This window comes from Carassius auratus, chromosome 3 (assembly GCF_003368295.1).
Source record: "Carassius auratus strain Wakin chromosome 3, ASM336829v1, whole genome shotgun sequence".
In the NCBI taxonomy this organism is placed as follows: Eukaryota; Metazoa; Chordata; class Actinopteri; order Cypriniformes; family Cyprinidae; genus Carassius; species Carassius auratus.
Window position 1 is genome coordinate 18,095,560 of NC_039245.1, and position 16,766 is coordinate 18,112,325.

The 16,766-nt window shown below is 34.9% G+C and overlaps 1 protein-coding gene and 2 long non-coding RNA genes across 3 annotated transcripts; all 3 read left to right on the top strand.

Moving 5' to 3' along the window:
• Positions 1-761: 761 nt before the first annotated feature.
• Positions 762-3,554, top strand: LOC113049229 (uncharacterized). The gene is made up of 4 exons (XR_003276590.1): positions 762-840; positions 1,215-1,366; positions 3,216-3,254; positions 3,333-3,554. It is a non-coding gene; the product is annotated as an uncharacterized LOC113049229 (long non-coding RNA).
• A 384-nt stretch (positions 3,555-3,938) lies between these two features.
• Positions 3,939-14,465, top strand: LOC113054330 (nuclear GTPase SLIP-GC-like). Its single transcript, XM_026219808.1, has 16 exons — positions 3,939-4,036; positions 4,121-4,343; positions 4,508-4,708; positions 5,098-5,292; positions 5,547-5,725; positions 5,856-5,886; positions 6,645-6,728; positions 6,865-6,949; positions 7,058-7,194; positions 7,307-7,474; positions 7,561-7,724; positions 10,473-10,596; positions 12,977-13,085; positions 13,434-13,567; positions 13,657-13,741; positions 14,029-14,465. The coding sequence occupies exons 1-16, from the start codon at positions 3,942-3,944 to the stop codon at positions 14,091-14,093; spliced, it is 2,079 nt and encodes a 692-aa protein (XP_026075593.1). The 5' UTR covers positions 3,939-3,941; the 3' UTR covers positions 14,094-14,465.
• A 1,159-nt stretch (positions 14,466-15,624) lies between these two features.
• On the top strand, positions 15,625-16,514 carry LOC113049224 (uncharacterized). Its single transcript, XR_003276589.1, has 2 exons — positions 15,625-15,766; positions 16,216-16,514. It is a non-coding gene; the product is annotated as an uncharacterized LOC113049224 (long non-coding RNA).
• Positions 16,515-16,766: the final 252 nt, after the last annotated feature.

Here is a 16,766-nt window from a genome sequence, read left to right on the forward strand (position 1 = left end):
AGAATCTGCCAATAAAGAGGGATCTCTCCTGGGAAACTGGGTTTGAACCTGGTTTTTGAATAATGTTGCATTCTTGGCAAGAGAAACAATTCATACAAGCCACTTTGAGGACATGAAAAACAACTTCAACACCAATGTGATAGGACCCTTATCAATCATTAGGGTAATGTAGAAAGCATCATTAAGGACTTTAAACAAAATATTTTTCATTTGAAAGTCATGAAATTATACAATTATTTTAGTACAGTTGCCGTCTGGCTATACATCTAGGCTGGATCCTTTGCTATTATGCCACTGGGTCAAAAGTTTGTAGTAGTATGGATTAATGAAGTTGACCTCTTTTATAGAGACTATCCTCTCTCTGTGCTGCTACCTTCTCATGGTAAAGTTGCTTGTTCGTCTCGGTGGCTCTCTGGAGCTCTGCTGGTGGGGGCCAAGCCCGTGGTATGTTCAACCAAGCTGGCCAGTTCCCAGGGAAAAGGCCAGGCCAAAGGTAGCACCTGGTCCTCCAGGCTGGGGGTTGGGAATGGGGCTAACAACCCCATCCTACTGTATAAAATCTGTATTGTTATGGAAACATCACAGTGCCTTATGTCCCACTAGGGCTGAAAACAACCATTTTGTTATACAAAATAATTTGCATAATTTACATGTCAACGTGCCATACAAATCAGAAAGAGGAGGGCTGAAATCGTCAGTACTTATTTACTGCCAAGTGTCAAGCTGTGATTGGCCAGAGCTAATAGTCATGCATGAATGACATGGCTTTAGAGTCTTCCTGGTAAAACCTTCACTGATGCTTTCATTTCTGACGATTAAACAAACTCAGATAGTCTGAGGGTAAGTACTTTTTTTACAATTTTTTGGAGGACTATTCCTTTAAATGTATTATTTCTACACAGAAATAAATGAAAACTTGGAGACACACATAGAAAAAAAAATTGTCATTTTCTGTCTCAGTATATTCTCATTTAGCTAACAGGCCTGAATTCTTTACCTTCGGCTTTGAAGGGCAAATTTTGCCTACAGGGCAATAAGACAAAGAACACAGTGTGCCTTTGTTTCATTTCATGTTCTTTTGTCTTTCTTTTTTTTCTGAAATCTGTAACTGTAGTGGTCTAAAATTTAGGGTTATTAAAGAGATATCGATAATTTAGTGCACTATGAGTTAAATAAATCTCATTAATTATTTGTTTTCCCTTTGCTTGGCACAGAGTGTGTTTCGTATGATATTGGACTTTCACCAAGAGGTCCACACCCAAAAGTTGAATCTGTGTAAGCAGATCTAGCATCAAATCTTTTGTCAGTTCAACTTTACAGAATCAACGGTAGTTTCCTGTCACACGGACATACTGAGAGATACAAGGTAGCACTTCCCTCAAATATTATTGTTCTTCATCTTTTCTCTTTTCATTTTTCTTTCTTTTTTTTTTTTTTTTGAAAACATAACTGTTGGTTAATGTAATTTTTTAGGGTGAAATTTAGGGTTGTGTTAACTATGGTATGTCTGTAATAAAATACAGCTAAAAAGTTATGTTTGATAATAAAAATGTGTTGATGCAAAGAGCTGATGTGCGCTGTTTGAAATGAGTCTCGCCCCACCTGAAATTTAGACGAGAGTGAGGGGAGGAGTGAAATAATACGGACAGATCTGAGCTCTTGAAGTGGAACAGATACCTACAGTATGAGAACAAAAGGCAGATATCATGTTATTCACACTCAAGCGCTGTGTTGCTGAGAAACATGACATAATTTCAGCTCTGCTGCTTTTAGGATTAAATGCCCTAAAGTGGGACATTTTTTGCATTTCAGATTTTGTGAAATATTGCAGTGTGTAGCCAAAACATTAAATCACACCCAATACCCAATATTTCTTGACTGTTCTTTAGTTCATTTTAGTTAACAACAAACACATACAACAGCATCAGGCATAGCCTAGGCCTTTTTGAAGGCAAAATATAAAATCTTGCGATAAATAAAATAAAATAATTGTGATTATCAGTTTACCTATACTGTATATGCAGCATGACTAAAACTAGACTATAATTCCTAGACTTTTAGTCATCTAAAACTTGACTAAACATAAAAACTGTAAATATTATAAAAACATTAACACTACCCTGAAACCATCCACCTCCCCAGTTCCACTTCTAGATCTGATTTATGTATACCTATCCATGCAGAAACATATCTCATATGTGACCCTGGAGCACAAAACCAGTCTTAATTCGCTTGGGTATATTTGCAGCTATAGCCAAAAATACATATGGGTCAAAAGTATAGATTTTTTATTTTATGCCAAAAATCATTACGATATTAAGAAAATATAATGTTCCATTAACATAATTAGTAAATTTCCTACTGTAAATATATCAAAACTTAATTTTTGATTAGTAATATGCATTGCTAAGAATTTCATTTGGACAACTTTAAACTTTATTTTTTTTAGTATTTATTTATTATATTTTTGTGTGTCTACAAAAGCTAACTGTAAATGCATTATTCAAGTATAAATCAACGGAGAAAGCAGTGTAAGAATTAGATTTCATGCTTACTGTGGCACCTGTTGGCTGAGGTTGGTACTGCATGCTAATGTTAGTTAATGTTTTGCTGCTTTTTCAACTTGCGGCTTCCATAGAATACAATTGCATACTTAGGCTGATGTTTTTCTGTCAATATTCTGTCAATTTGTTTTTGAACAAGCATAATGCACAATTCGTCAGCTAGCACTCATGGCCACTGGCCAGTACTTTGAATTTTGTGAATGGGTCACTGAAACAATGTTAATAGGTAGGCTAGTCCAAGTGTCTTTAAGCTTGTTCAGTGCAATGCATATGAATGCACTGGATGCTATGTGGCACCTGAGTGTCTATTAATATGTAATTATTCTGTTTACTTGTGTCTGTTGTTGTTGTAGACTAACTTTGTTATGTTGTTCAAACCATGTCATTATTTTTGTCATGTATTTTGGCCATATGATTATACAATATCACATTGACAGTCTGAGTAGAACAAATACAGACAGAATGATCCTAAACATAAAAAATTCATTAAAAAACATAAAAAGTTATTTTGGACTGTAATGACACTCCTCAAAGGCTGCTTAACCAATCAAATTTGAGGAGTGGAACCAACAGTTGTACTGTACTGTATCTAAAATGCATGTTTTCTCTTTCTTTCTTTCTTTCTTTCTTTCTCTCTCGCTCTATCTTTAGGCCGTATTAAATTCCTCCATCCCGCAATGGCTAGCCATGGTATAAAATCTCTCTTCCATCAAAAACTGTTGTGGTTGATTCAGAAAAAAAGACTCCTCTTCTTTGATTCTTTAATAGGTATGAAGAGAAAACGTGATGAGGATCAATCAGATTCAAGTAACAGGTTTCACAGTTCACAGCTACAACTGACAGCAGGCAAGTAATTCATGAATTTGTCCATTTCTAACTGTTCCATTAAATTGTGTAAAAAAAAAAATTATTTAATTTCAGAAAATTAGGATGTAACAAAGTTCATAGCTATGGGAAAAAGGAGTAAGGGAATATTTAAACAAAACTTTAATAATCAAATAAACAAACACAAAATTAAGTTTGAAAAAACAACAACATAAATAGTCCAGGCCTGGTCCTCTCTCATCCTGACGCTGTAGTCATTCCTCCTTTTATCCTTCTGGAGCTCCTCCGTGACTCGAGACCGTTGAGTTGTGCAGATGTCGCTCATTATCATTCACTCCACCAGCCTCGCTCCGTTCTTATGGCTCTTGATCCCGCCCCTCTCGTCACACAGGCTTTCTTTCAATATACTGAGCCCTTTAAAAAAATTACAAAATCACCAATGGATCATCTACTATAATAAATCATGTTTTGAATGAAAGCATGTTTCTTGTAAGAAATGAAATTTTGATGATGGCATAGAATTCTTTTCTATTGGCATTCAACACAGAAAGTATGGAGAAGACGAAGAACATCATGTCTGAAGTTGTTAAAAAAATTCAACCCTTGAAAACAACAAGTGAAACTACAGAATTCTATCATTACATTGAGTAAGTGCTAAAATAATAAGGATTTTTTTTCACACTAGAGAAATTATATCCAGTATTTAATTATATCCAATGTATTATGTGCAGAAATATTATTTCAAACATGGATAAAAGCAAGGAAAAGAAGAAAACCATTGGAATTTTGGGATACACAGGAGAAGGAAAAACCACACTTTTAAATGCACTCCTGGGAAAAAGATATCTACTGCCATCTGGCTGTATTGGTGTCTGTACAGCTGTTGTTACTCAGGTGGAAGCTAATCTGACCGACCACAACTACACGGCGGAGATTGAAGTCATCTCTAAAGAGGTTCCCCATCAGTATTCAGATTCTTTCTTTCTTTCTTTCTTTCTTTCTTTCTTTCTTTCTTTCTTTCTTTCTTTCTTTCTTTCTTTCTTTCTCTCTCTCCTAATGAAGCTTAAATAATACTATTGACCAATTAGAATTTTTTTTTTTCCTGTTAACTTCAACAGGAGTGGGAAACTCAGCTCAAAGATCTTCTCAGTATTAAAAAATCTCAAAGTAAAGACAAGAATAAAGATCTGACTGATGATGCTATAGAAAAGATCACTGCCCTGTATGGAACGGATGCAAAAGATAAAACATTTGAGGAGCTAAAGAAAATTGACATACCTGTATTTGCTAATAATAAAAAAGATGTGTCCTGCATTGAGGTAATGTAAGCTTAAAACAAGATTAAAACATGATCAGTAACCATGGCATGCTCTGAATTTGTTTTATTTGGTGCAGTGCTTGAAGTGGAAACAAAAGCAGTACCGGTACTCCCCCCTGACTGTACATGCTACTATACAAATCTATTCTGATTAACTAAAACACTGACCAGCACATAATCTAAAACATCTTCAGCCGGCATTCACTATAAAACACCCAGACACTTACACTTTGACTCAGTAATGGCAACTTGTCAGAAATTCCAGTACACTAAAGACAAAAATGTTGAACTGCCTACCGGTGCGTACTGGCCCACTTCAAGCACTGATTTGGTGAAGACATCACTAAATCAGTTATACAAACTTATACAAACTACAAACTTATTTGACAGGTCTCTGAATTTGCCAGTGAATTAAAGCGTTACGTACAACACAATACATCAAGTACTGGTCACTGGTACTGGCCGCTGGTGAAGAGTGTGAAAATCAAGATTCCAGACTGTCGTGAACTTCTGGAACACATTGTGCTTGTTGATCTTCCAGGGAGTGGAGACTGCAACAAGACTAGAGCCGCCATGTGGAAATCTGTAAATACAACAAATACTTAAAAATAATCTACATTATTGAAAGTGGAATATTTGTGTGACTAAATCCTTTACACAACATTGTATTGTCAGTTATATATTTATTTTTGTATATATACAAATAAATATATAACTGACAATACAATGTGTATAAAGGAATTAATCACACAAAATATTCCACTATATATATATATATATATATATATATACATATAGTCTGTTATTTACTTAGATTTATTACCAATTAAATTCTACAGAAACTTAGAGACTGCTGCTCAGTGTGGATTTTAAGCAATATCAATCGTGCTATTAACAACAAAGATGCCTGGGAGATGTTAAATCACTGTTATCAAGACATGGTGCAAGCAGGGGAATGTAGAGATTTTAACTTCATCTGCACCAAGAGCGATGAGATGGATCCAGGAGAATATAATAGGTTGGATTTTAAATGATTTGGCTCCTCCTTTTGCAACATAAACATTTTATTAAATTAGTATAATTAGTTTAATATATATATTTTTTTTTTATGAAACACTGTTCTCATTTTAACATTTATGTATTTTCAGTACTTTGGAGAAACAAATACCAGAAGACAAGGTTTGAAAAAACAATTCTACTATATTAAATATTTCTATGAGAACAAACAAAGCTGAAATAATCTCTGAATTTATTTATTTGTATATGTAGTTTATTAGGTTGATTATTACATAGTTCAGTTAAGTGTCCACTAAGATCTAAGTTTGTCCCCATGGCGGATTTTAACTAGTTTGTTCACAGACTGCTATTAGTTACTTAACTGAGTTACTGTTCTGTCTGTATGCACATTCTGTCATCTTGCCCTACGCTGCTATGGTAATGTTTATGGGATAAGACATCTCTTCTTTGATCATGACCCAGCTATTTAAATTATTATATTATTAAACATTATATTACAATGATTCTTAAATATTTTTCTTTGCTGGTATAGATATAGGCTTTTGAAAAATGCTTAACATTATAACAAAGTAAGCAAGTATAATTGAAATTTACCACCTCCAGTTTACAAAACTTGAATAAATATGGTTCACATGATCATCTACAACAGGGGTGGGGAACGTTGATCTTGGAGAGCCTGTGTCCCTGCAGAGTTTAGCTCCAACAAAAAAAACCTACCTGTATCCTGAAGACCTTGATTAGCTTGTTCAGGTGTGTTTGATCAGGGTTGGAGCTAAACTCTGCAGGGACACAGGCCCTCAGGATCAACATTCCCCACCCCTGATCTACAACTTACCAGGACCTTTTATATCATTGCACTATAATGCTCTACTCATTTCCAGCATGCTCTTGTATTCAGTCAGTTATTGATTCTTCTTCAGAACCAGATGACAAACTGCATACTTCACAGAAACAAACATGCTAAGGAAACATTGGAAAAAAGCTTTGAAAATTCTGAATTCAAGGTATTCCATTTTTCCATGACCATTATGTTTTCATTTCTCTTTAAATATATATATATATATATATATATATATATATATATATTTACATATATACACACACACTCACTAATGCTATTATTTTTATTATTTATTGTAGAATGAAAACATACATCTACAAGTTTTTACTGTAAGCTCAAAGGCATTTTTCAACCATAATTTAGGCGTGAGACGTGATGACACTGGTAAAGTATCAACTCAAAAAAAGTGTTTTGCTTGTATTTTCAACTACATAAAATACAAGTTACATTCAAATTAACATCCTTGTTTAAAATTCTGGAAATGGTCTACAGAAATCCCAAAACTCCAGGATGTTCTGAAGAAGATAAACAAGAGCATCAACCAAGAATTGAGCAGAAATTATATCAAAGAAGCAAGCGGAGTTCTGTCTTTGATTCAAAGTTTCCAGTTGGATAGAAGAAAAAGAATGGTATGAGTCAGGGTTATTGACATTCTACATGGAGCTGTCATAAAGATCTCAATAGTCATCAATCAGTGATAATTACTGGCAGAAATTAAACTTTTGTGTTCATGTGTTTTAGGCTGAAGCAGATATGAAGAAGGGGTTGCTGCTGAACTTAGAGAAGGCCCTGGAGAAGCTGGAATATCAGTTTGACATGCTTCGTTGTTTCCTGGACAAAGGTCTCTCAGATGGAGTGGACAAATCTGAGAAATCATGTCTTGATGATGCAAAAGAGATAATTTCACCTGTAAGTGTGTATCGGTTGTTCTAAAAATGTAGCTGATTTTATTCACCATTTTCTGGTCTAATGGCAGTCATCTTTCATATATTAAGGATTTGCCTCAAGGTCAAGGGGGATTTCGTAAAATCCTTCAAGATTTGTGCAGAAATGGAGGATCCCACGAATCAAAAGCATGGAAAAGAAATATAGATTTAAATAAGTGCTTGGCCAAACACATGTATGAAAACATGAATCCGAGATTCAACTTAATTTTTCCGTAAGTTCTGCACTGTCATTCAGTATCCATGTTCATTGAAATTGACTGTTACAGGAATGGTTTTGATTTCTTTATAAGGAACGGTTTTATTTAAATGTCATTATTTACTTACCCTCTTAATTTTTATTTTTGGGGTGACCGATCTTATTTCCAAATATAGGAAACACATTACTGATTGCCACAAATTATATTTTATTGTGATTTTATTAGTTTAGTTTCAGTAACTGATTAAATTGATTTATTTCAAGAAATACACATTACTAAATGGCCTGAACTTTGGTACAGGATTGGGCATAATTCATGTACACATGCATACTGTAGCAGTGAAATTATACACCATGTTTTCTGAAAATAGAGCCCAAATGAAGTAAATCCAAAGAAAAGAAAAAAAAAATGGTTGCGAGAATATAACTCTGTGGCACTCCACGGGAAAGTTTAGCTGGCAACTAAGAAAATTACCTAATCTGAAAGAAAAACGAATATTTGTTAAATATGATTTGAACCAGCTAAGAACAGTTTCCAGGATGCCCACAAAATATTCTAGTCAAGATAAAAAAGAGTTTTATGATCCACTGTCACCAGTGTCAGTCGCCAACAAAGTATCATTAAGGACTCGCAATAAAGCAGACTCTGGGCCCTATCTTGCACCCAGCGCAATTGACTTTGTACACCGACGCATGTGTCATTCCTATTTTGCACCTGCGCAAAGCGCGCTTTTCCCTCCACAGAAGCACGTCGCTAAACTAGTGAATGAACTTGCGCTCCCTGGGCGGTTCAGCGCAAAAAAGGAGGCGTGTTCCGGCGCAAACAATCCCTGGTGCTATTTTGCTGTTCCATTAAACAATTGCGCCACTGACCAGAAAAAACCTAGTCTAAAGTCAGTGGCGCGTTGCGCGTTGTTCATTATGCTATTTTAAGGGCGCATGCTTGACCATAGTGTATAGCGTGCACAACGCGCATACACTTTGCCCATGTAATCTACACAGATGCAACAGTTATTTTTGCAAATCATAAATTGTTACACTAAACAAATATTAACACTTGAGATGACGGAAATCATTGTGGTGTGCCACGAAGATGTGAAAAAATAGGCATAAATCTAGCTTACAAATTATTCAGGCTAATTGTAGTAATTAAGGATCAGACATGTTTGAGGTCATATAGGCTATGTATATAAGGACATCTGACAAATTGGTTTGTCCGTCAGGAACCAGGAAAAAAAATCGATGAAACAATTGTGGCTATTTCCTCCCACGCCTGTTTAACCGACGCTATTTTGGGTGGGTTTCTCCCATCCCCATAAAACACAACTTCTCTGTCTTTCACTGCTCTTACAAGAACATCAGTCTCCTCGGCTGTGAACCGCTCCTGGCGTGCGCCTGGTAAATACGCCATAATAATAGCAATCCATAATGGAACTTGCGCACCTGCTTTTAAAGGGAATGTTGGATGACGCTCCGATTGGTTTATTTCACGTTACGCCCAAACCACACCTATGAATAATGAAGCTACTTCAGACCAACCCATTTTAGATTTGCGCCGGGCGCAAGAGCCATTTATCCCGCCGGGAAAATAGCAACAGCGCCGAGACCCGCCCACAAACTTACTTGCGCTTCGCGCTTTGACACTTGCGTTTCAGATCGTTAAAATAGGGCCCTCTGTGCTATACAGAGGCTTAAAACCAGACTGGAAAACAGAAGATTTGAGAGAGGTCGAAAATTATAAAAATTACTAGCATCAAAAGAAGGTTTCTTAAGAAGAGGTGTCACAGTAGCTTCTTTGAGGCTATTAGGTATAGTGCCTGAAACTAAACATTTGTTCAGAAAGCACACCAAACTAGGTCCAACTGAGTCAAAAATTTGTTTAAATTGGAGGGAGAACATCATGAGAACAGAAAGAACACTTCAAATGTTCATTAATTAATTAATTCAATGAGTGTTGAATGGGTAAATGTATCCACAATGAGGAAGAAATCAAATTAATAAATTAAAAAAATTCTGTTAGCCTGTAATTTAAAAAAACTGCACAAGTGAATCAGACCTTCCGGGTCCTCTCTCTCAATGTGCAAATGTAAATACTCTTCAAAAATGTAAAGTCACCTATAAGAGATAAAAACCAAGTTATTTACTGATGCATTAAAATTACACAGCATAAATGCACGTTGACAGAAGACAATAACTTTAGTTTGACAGGTAATCACTCAGCTACACACATACATCCTAAGTGTATAAAATATTAAACCAATATACCAAACAGTAACAGTAAACCAGAAAGTCAAGATGTATGAATCTAGCCACAAAGTCAAGAACATTATCAGAATTAACTCCATAAAAGGAGTTAAAATCTGTTTGGCGTGTTGGTTGAGGTTTGGTGAACAACACAAAATTTTACCTGATTGCACTGTATTTTTTAACTTTAATTTTTATTTAATCAATTCAAAGTTTGAAATCAAACTGCTTTGCCCCATTGCAGGGTAGATTTATGTTCAATGAAAATGACCCCATATTAACAAAACATCATAGTTGTTTGTTTGTCTACTTAGATATGTTATGTAAAATACAAATACATGGAATGTGCAAACATTTAGATAATTGTAATAAAAAAAAGAGTTTAAAATACGTCTTAAAACATGAATTTAAGGCCCTGCCATTGTATTGAACAAACTGAATTTGGTGTGACATTTTTAGCATTTTGTAGCATTTTCTCTTTTTCTCTCAATTTATTAATCCTGTTTTCTCTTGGCTCTAGTGTCAATACCAAAACAGGCATATCAGTGCAAGAACTGATTGATAAATTCAGTATCATTCAGCCGGACACTGCTAACCCCCCATCTCTCATCTTACAGTACATTAACAAGTTCATCAAATCACAGGTGAGTTCAGGTTGCCAGTCCTTTTTCTATTATGGATGGATTAATAAAACTTTTCACATGACGTCACGCAACTTCCATTCTGACTCGAAGCTGGGTATTCTTACTTCCGCCGCATAGTAAACTACTACTAGTACTCGCTACCAGCATGGAGTTCACCCAGACACTTAAACATCTGCTACAAATACGATTAGAGGATAACTGTAGCTGTCTACTCTGGTCCTCATTCAATACGAGGCGTCTGCTTAAAGTCGAGGGAGGAGTTTAAAACTGAGCAGTTATACTTTCTGATTCCCGCAAATCACAAACTGTATTTGCTGTCTTTAATGCAGATGAAGTTTATTACATATATTTGTCAAATAAACAAGGTTTTTCGATATTAACATGTGGTAACAGAAAGACTCAATAAAAATTCAATAATTTATGTACTGTTCAAGACAGCGCCTGTATGTAAAAGAATAAAGTTAAACAAAACAAGCTTGTACTATTTCAATTTCAATAAAATGGGGTCTAATGTATACATTTCCACTTTATTTTGATAAACATGACACAATATTCCAGTCCTTCGGATGAGACGTAAAACAGAGATCCTGACTCTCTGTGGTCACTAAAAATCCCATGGCACTTCTCGTAAAGAGTAGGGTGTAACCCCGGTGTCCAGGTGTGTGGTGAGCGCACTGATGCCGTTGTATTGTGGCTGCCGTTGCATCATCCAAGTGGATACTGCACACTGTTGGTGGTTGAGGAGAGACCCACCCACATGATTGTAAAGCACTTTGGGTGTACAGCAATGCACAAAGCGACATATAGATGCATCATTCATTCAGTATAATTCATAAATAAATAATAAATATATTAGGCTTACATAATATTTTACTGTTAAAAACAGATTTGTGTAAATAAATATCCTATAAAACACAGGTCAGCTGTTTTTTAAACGTACTGTATGGGATTTTTGGCCACCAGGGGTCACTCAATCAAAATAATAACATAAGACGTACTTTGATGACGGTAGGGAAAGAGGCTCATGGGAGTTGTTGTTCATTGGAACACGTGCTCTGTCGCTCCCCACATTCCTCACTCATTCTAACTTAGTATTTTGACAATAATAATGTATTTTCGAACGGAGAGATATATGAATTATATGGAGGGTTTATTGGGTCAGATTATAAACTAAAAGTCTAAAACTAAAAGTCTTAAACCAAAACTAAAAATCTAAATTTGAAACTTAAAGTCCAAGTCGATAATTAATTTGGTATTTAGGATTGGGCATTTTCTATTTAGGGTTGGGCATTTGGTCATTTAGCCATTTAGGATTTAGGATTGGGCATTTGGTGATTTAGGATTGGGAATTTGTTATTTAGGAATGGGCATTTAATCATTTAGCCATTTAGGATTGATGATTGGGGATTTGGGGATTTAGGATTGGGCATTTGAAGATTGAGGATTGGGCATTTGAGGATTGAGGATTGAGGAGTGTATGCAAATTAGGATGCGTGGCCCAAATACTGGAGGCTGGGTTTGAAATTGCTGGTGGGCAGAGGCACATTATGAACAACAGAAGGAGCTCCCAGTGTTAAGGAGCACACTGTAATGAAACCAAATGGAGCGAGTGAGTGGCTTGAGTGAGGACTGTGTGATAACTTCAACTTAATGACAGCTTTGTAACATTTGTGGCCTCAAACACAAAGTCACCATTGAAAGGAGTGTTATCGGTCTGATGAAGAGAAAGCAGCAGACAGTACAGCAGGCAAGGTGCTAACATTAACTACTAGTTATATAAGCTGATATTGCTAACATGCTTTAGTAGGGTATTATTATATTGGCACATGCTGTTTGGTTTTTTTAAACTGCGGTTTACCATCTAGCTAGTAGTAATATATGTTAAAGAAACACGGTCGCCTTTCGTTAATAATTATAATTACGTTTATACTATGATATCGAACAAGATAGTGAACTGCATTTGAAGCTACTTTATCCAGCTAGATATAGAACAAATGTAGATTTACATGAGAGCAAAATTAATTAATTAATTTTGATGCTTCAAAAAATTCTAGCTGACCCTCTGATGTCACATGGACTGCTATGAAGATGTTTTTATTACCTTTCTGGAGATGGACAATATACCGTACATACACTTTCAATGGAGGGACAGAAAGTTCTCAGACTACATCTAAAATATCTTAAACAGTGTTCTGAAGATGAACAGCTGAAACCCATGTCTTGCATACATCTTTGTGTAGTGGTTCTTGAAGCACTGACTCCAGCTGCAGTCCAATCTTTGTGAATCTCCCCCATATTTTTGAATGGGTTTTGTTTCACAGTCCTCTCCAGGGTGCGGTTATCCCTATTGCTTGTACACTTTTTTTCTACCACTGTATAGGAAGACAAACTGAAGGAATTACTCAAACATGAAGTTGTTAATAAAAAGAAGGAAATCTACACCTCAGTTGAAGCAACAATTCAGAATGCAATGGCTTCTTGCTATGAAGGTGAGGTGTTCAAAGCACATATTCACAAACCATGTGAAAGTCAGCCTTTTCATGTGGAAACAGTTGAAACATTTGAATGAAAATCCACTAATCTACTACTTTTAAGACTGCTACTTTCATTTAATCCTGGTCAAATTCAAATTAAATCTTAAAAGTAAAACCATTAAAAAAGTTAACATTATTTTGTATAATGAACATATTTGTATAATAATCGTTTAAGTCCAAACACCATTTATAAATGGCCTAATCCCATAAATGTAATCTTTATATTTGAATTTGGATTTGAACAATACTGATGTCTATCCACACAAAATAAAATAAATAAATAAATGACATTACTCATTTTAGAAGCTGCAGAGAAAACTGGAGAGGGATCCACAAAGGAGAAGCAGAGAATTCTGAAGACGCGAATTGAGTCATTAAAACCTGACATCTTCAGGAATGCAAAGAAAGGAGTGCTTATAAAGACAAATGAATTGATGGTATTTAACTGATAATTGATAGTCTTTCCAAAGCAACAAAGCATGATGAAAATCTCACCAATGTTTCATGTTCTTTTTTTCCTGTAAAGGAGTATATAAAGAAAAGTATGGAATTTGTGCTGAAGAAATTAATCCAGTACTCATTTGCAAAAGCAATCCAAAACACCATGTGTGGTAAGAGATAATCTAAACCTGTCCAATTAAAATATTTTAAAAAATTAAGATTTACATAAAAATCAATACATATTGTGGCAGATGAAAACATTTCACATCACGTGGCATTTAGTTGAAATTCATTGCAAAATGGCTCAGACAAATGAAGTTAGTTCAGAGAAAAAGTCTAGAATCATTTGCAAATGCCACTTAGTCTGAGATATGTATGTATGTACAAATACTTTTTGGGGCCATTCTAAATAATCAAGTATAGCTGAAATATATGCAATTTATAATGTGTTTTTTAGATGTTTCTAAAGAGATTGAAGAACTGGAGAAGCTTTCAGCGCAACTCACTGACAACACTGGATAATTCACCTCTGAGACATGAGCATATTGATATTAACAAATGTTTAATTTATCTTAGATTCTTTTTTGTTGTTCTTCTTTCTTTGTCAACCATATATTGAACAAAGTTCATTTTACAAGGTGGTAGAGGGGCAGTGGAAAATATCAAAGTGGTCATATATAGTCTTAGACATTTTCTGTTTAGGGTCTATGATTTGCCTAATGAGTTATAATTTTAAATTGTTGATTTGATATGGTTTGATAATTGTTTGCATGTCTGAAGAAATTTTTGTGTTCCAATCAAAACAAAGGCTATTGTAGTCTGTTATTTCCTGTACCTTTAACCCTGTTTCCTATACTCATGTTTGTTAGTTGGATTTATACACTATATCTTGTTTAATTTCACCTAATTTATCCACTACTGGGGTGTTACTTTAATTTGTTATTTTAGAAAGACTGCAGTAGATTATAATTGCATAACCCAAATTAGCTTTATCTATCTATCTATCTATCTCTCTATCTATCTCTCTATCTATCTATCTATCTATCTATCTATCTATCTATCTATCTATCTATCTATCTATCTATCTATCTATCTATATATATATATATATATATATATATATATATATATATATATATATATATAAGCAAATAACATGTTTTCAATAATTATAAATGGTATATTTATGTAATGTCAATATATTTAGACAGATTTTTAGATCTATTAAACATTCGGTTTCAAATAAACTAAAAAAAAAAAAAAAAAAGATTTCAATTCTCCAATGTTTTTGTTTGTTTGTTTGATTGTTCACCAAAGTATTGGTAACAATGCATTAAATTGTCAAGCACAAGACAATCAAAATAAGATTTGAAATGGATTGTTAACAATTTTAACTATTTTGTAGAAGATACACGAACATGCAGTATTCAACAATATATGCTATATCCCTTTTGAATGCCTGGATATTTATTAAAAACTTGGCATGAATTAAAATGGAGGCAAGCCTCTATAACTTTAAACTTGGCTGAAGAATTGTGTGAATGCACATTAACTGAGCGCTAACAGCAGTTATATGTAGTAATATAAAACACCTTATAATGTCTTGTACTGCAGAACATCTAGGTTAGGTATCTAACCCTTGTTTACTGGTTAGAGGTACGGAGACATTACTTCAGAAAGGGACTGATGAATGGGGTCCCTTACATTACATTTTGGTCCAAAAATAGCAAAAACTATGAATTTATTCAGCATTGTCTTCTCTTCCGTGTCTGTTGTGAGAGAGTTCAAAACACTGCAGTGTAGTGATAACCAGTTCACGAACGAATCACTCAATGTAACCGTATCTTTTTGAACCACTTCACCAAATCGAACTGAATCGTTTTAAACGGTTCGCTTCTACAATAAGCATTAATCTATAATAGAAGAAGCCATATCTGAGCATGATTCAAAATTCCACAATCTTCTCTGGGCCAAAGCTCATTTAAAAAGGACTGAGGCAAAGTGGAAAACTGTTCTCAGGTCAGATGAATCGAAATTTGATTTTTTTTTTTTTAAGAAACCATGGATGCCGCATCCTGCAGGAGAGCTTGCTATCCGCACACTTCAAAACCATTAATCTCCGATGGTATGGGGTGCATTAGTTCCTATGGGATGGACAGCTTCCACATTAGAAAAGTCAACATCAATGATGAAAAGTACATATACAGGTTTTAGAGCAACATATGCTTCCATCCAGATAAAGTCTTTATGAGGGAATGCCTTGTAAAATAATGCTAAAACACATGCTGCCTCTGTTACAACAGCATGGCTTTATAGTACAAGAGTCCTGCCTGCGGTCCAGATCTACCACCAGTTGAAAACATTCGGCACATTATGAAATAAAAAAAAAAAAATATGATAAAAAAGAATGAGTGTTAAGCAGCTAGAATTGTCATACATGAACATCTCCCAAAATTCCAGCAGCTGGTCTCCTCATTCCTAGACATATATGGACTGATGTCAAAAGAACCGCAGATGTGGTCAATTTTTATGCACCGTACTTTTGATTTACACCATTTTATAATTTTTCAAAATGCTTCTGCTATATTGTTTTTATTTTGCATGTTATGAGTATGAACTAGATGGGTGTTTTTATTTCCACTAGGCACCACTTGAACCTAAAGAAAGTGTGGAAGGGATGCTGCGTGTTATTGGCAGCCTTACTGAGCAGCAGCACGGTGGATTCATGGACTACACTGGAAAAACAATTCCTTGGTGAACCAAAACAAAATCACTCCTATATGAGAGGATTCAAAAGGGCCAATCCAGGTCCAAACTGCCCTGTTTAGTCTATTAAGCATAAAAGGCCACACTTAATCAAGCACTGGAGCCCACAAGTTTATTACATACACAATGACTTTGTATCAAATATAATTTCATACAATAAAACAATTAATGAAGCAATGAAGTAGTAATATCTTTTCTGTGTTATATGTGGCAAATTATTTATAAGTTTAACACACTTAGCTTAACACACACAAAGTTATTTATGAGGACTCTGATGGGTGGTTTAAGTTGCAGGATTGCTGAATGACTAAAGGAACATTGTCAGTATGATGGTGCAAACTGTACATTTCTTGCCTATTATCTCCCACTTTTACTGAAAATGTTAAATAACAGTAATTACTGATGGTTACATTTGAGATGGTTGCAAAA

Coding starts and splice junctions, on each gene's coding strand:
- LOC113054330 (XM_026219808.1), top strand. CDS start 3,942: ATGGAGAAGACGAAGAACATCATGTCTGAAGTTGTTAAAAAAATTCAA. Junction 6,950..7,057: donor CGTGAGACGTGATGACACTG/GTAAAGTATCAA, acceptor AATGGTCTACAG/AAATCCCAAAACTCCAGGAT. Junction 7,725..10,472: donor AGATTCAACTTAATTTTTCC/GTAAGTTCTGCA, acceptor TCTTGGCTCTAG/TGTCAATACCAAAACAGGCA.